The 2,341-nt window shown below is 30.1% G+C and overlaps 1 protein-coding gene across 1 annotated transcript in view; it reads left to right on the top strand.

Moving 5' to 3' along the window:
* Positions 1-2,341, top strand: part of GUF1 (GUF1 GTPase homolog (S. cerevisiae)) — a 22,584-nt gene that overhangs the window by 19,567 nt on the left and 676 nt on the right. The window contains exon 16 of the mRNA XM_008587900.1: positions 1,494-1,530. Coding sequence (XP_008586122.1) covers positions 1,494-1,530 — 37 coding nt within the window. The remainder of the gene's footprint in view (positions 1-1,493; positions 1,531-2,341) is intronic.

The raw sequence follows: 2,341 nt of genomic DNA, 5'->3' as shown, positions 1-2,341 counted from the left end.
TTATAGAAATAGTATAATGGAGCTATCTGACTCTTAATTCCACTGATTTAATTGATGACTATTACTTTGAAACACTTATATAACACCATTGGTGATGTTTGCAGTTAATATATTTTGGTTTGAAGAATTGTTTTTATTTCCACTCATTTTACTGAATTTCCTGTGTAATGATTTTTAATTCCTTTCGGTGATACACTTATAGAAACTAAAACTACAAAGTTTTGTCTTCCAAAACACAAAATTATGATTTTTTTACCTGAAACATTTAAGATCATTTCCCCAGAGCTAGGGAGGTTGTTAAGTCAGAGAGGAATGCTAATATCATGTTAGGCTTTGCATTCTAGATTAGAGTCCTCACATGGGTTATAGTAGACATGGAAGATATGCTAATTTGTTAGGAAACTACTGTTTTTTTTTTTTTTTTCCCATGAAATGCAATGTATAAATCAGAACACTGAATAAGCTGCTCTACTCCTAACAAAAGCAGCAGGAAGTATCTTGCATCATTTCTCATTTCCTTTCCCTAATAATCCTAAGACATCTGGGAAATCAGAAATATCTCCTCAGTTATGAAAAGTTCAAAATTGTTATTAAATTCTAGCTTAATCCAAACCTAATTTATCAGTAGTGGTGAAATAAAACCATCATTTTTATATAGACTTGAGATACGTTTTATACTATTATTTGCAAAGAAATTGATTTACTAACAGCATTTTACTTCAGTTAGTTATTTTGTGTTTCATGAATACCCAGAGATTAGGTAGAGTGGAGCCAATAAACAGGAAATATCTGGAAAATGCAACTTAAAACACTTAGCAAATAATCATTTCAAGGTAAGTGTGTTGAAGTAGAGAATACCTTAAAGAAAATAATATCGATTTTTATGTATTAAGGATTACATAAAAATGCAGCTATTTTCAAAAATTAGAGTGATCTGGGAATTTCTCAGAAACATTAAAGAAATCTATTAGTTTATAATTACTTGAATGGATATATTAAGATTAGTTTACCTTGAGATTGATTTTATAGAAGCCTAATTCTAGTAATAAATTCTTTACCTTCCTAGCTGATCTTCCTAGCCACACCACCCACATTGGTGGAGTTAGTAATGAGATAACCATGTTTAATTTTTTTGTAGTAGTAGTGGTAGCAGTATTTTTAGGATGAACCAGAAATAACCTTATGTAATTCCTGTAGTTGAGGTCATATCATGCTCAAATTTGGCCTAATCAAACTGGACTGCCACAAGCCTTAACTTTTTCTTTAATAAAATATATGTTGATAGTCATGTTGTATTTGTTCACTTTTTTATGCCAAGTATATGAAAATAAATACAAGAGCATTTATTTGAGCTATTTATTTGCTTATGGCAACTTTGCATAGATACAGACACTATCATTAAAATCCTTAGAAAGGGGAGATTGTTTTTAGAAATAGTCTTTTTAAATAGTATAATAAAATTATGTACTGAAACACCATTTCCTCTTTTACAGCGTGAAAGCCTATAGGAAAAATGTTTTGGCAAAATGTGTACGTATCTAGCTGTATTTATTCTACTTATATCTATTTTATGGGTTTAAAATCAAAGGGGTTATAAATATATTGGTTTCTATTGCTGGTTTACACCCTTTAATTTCATCCCCAAGTTTTCTTTCTAAATAGGTAAATTTCATCTTGACCATGATAACTTTATTTTGACCACATTCTTATTTTTCATCTATAAATAAGATAAATAAAAATTTCTTCAAATGCAGTACTGTGTAAGGAAGAATTTTTTAAGTTATTTCTATGATCTGGGTAACCCACATTCTTATTTTTCATCTATAAATAAGATAAATAAAAATTTCTTCAAATGCAGTACTGTCTAAGGAAGAATTTTTTAAGTTATTTCTATGATCTGGGTAACATGTTTTGTTAATCTAATATATCATGAAAGATTTTGAAGACAATGGCCGTGTCTGTCAGTGGGAAGTATATGGGAATTGAAGTCTACCTCTCCTACATTGCTTTGCCAAAGTTTGCTGTCTTGACTACTGAATAGTTTTTCTTAACTCATTTATTGTGAGGATTGAATGATCAATTATTTTTCTAAATGTTTAGTATAGTTTCGGGTACATTTATGCCTATGTGATTAAGAGTGTCATATAGACTGTAGCTATGTAATCGAAAATCCTAAGTCTCATCAGTAATGAGATTGATAATCCTTTACTATGCATACTGTAGTACTGGGTTTCCTTGGAAAACTTCATCTCCATCCCCTCTACCCCCTGCCAAAAAAACCAAAAAAGCTTTTATTATTCTTTGAGAAACTAATAAAATAAGGATCTGCTAGGAAGGAGAT

Source organism: Galeopterus variegatus, unplaced genomic scaffold (assembly GCF_000696425.1).
Source record: "Galeopterus variegatus unplaced genomic scaffold, G_variegatus-3.0.2 Scaffold4582, whole genome shotgun sequence".
NCBI lineage: Eukaryota > Metazoa > Chordata > Mammalia > Dermoptera > Cynocephalidae > Galeopterus > Galeopterus variegatus.
The sequence above is the reverse complement of the archived record's forward strand: the minus strand, read 5'-3'. Positions and strand labels throughout refer to the sequence as shown.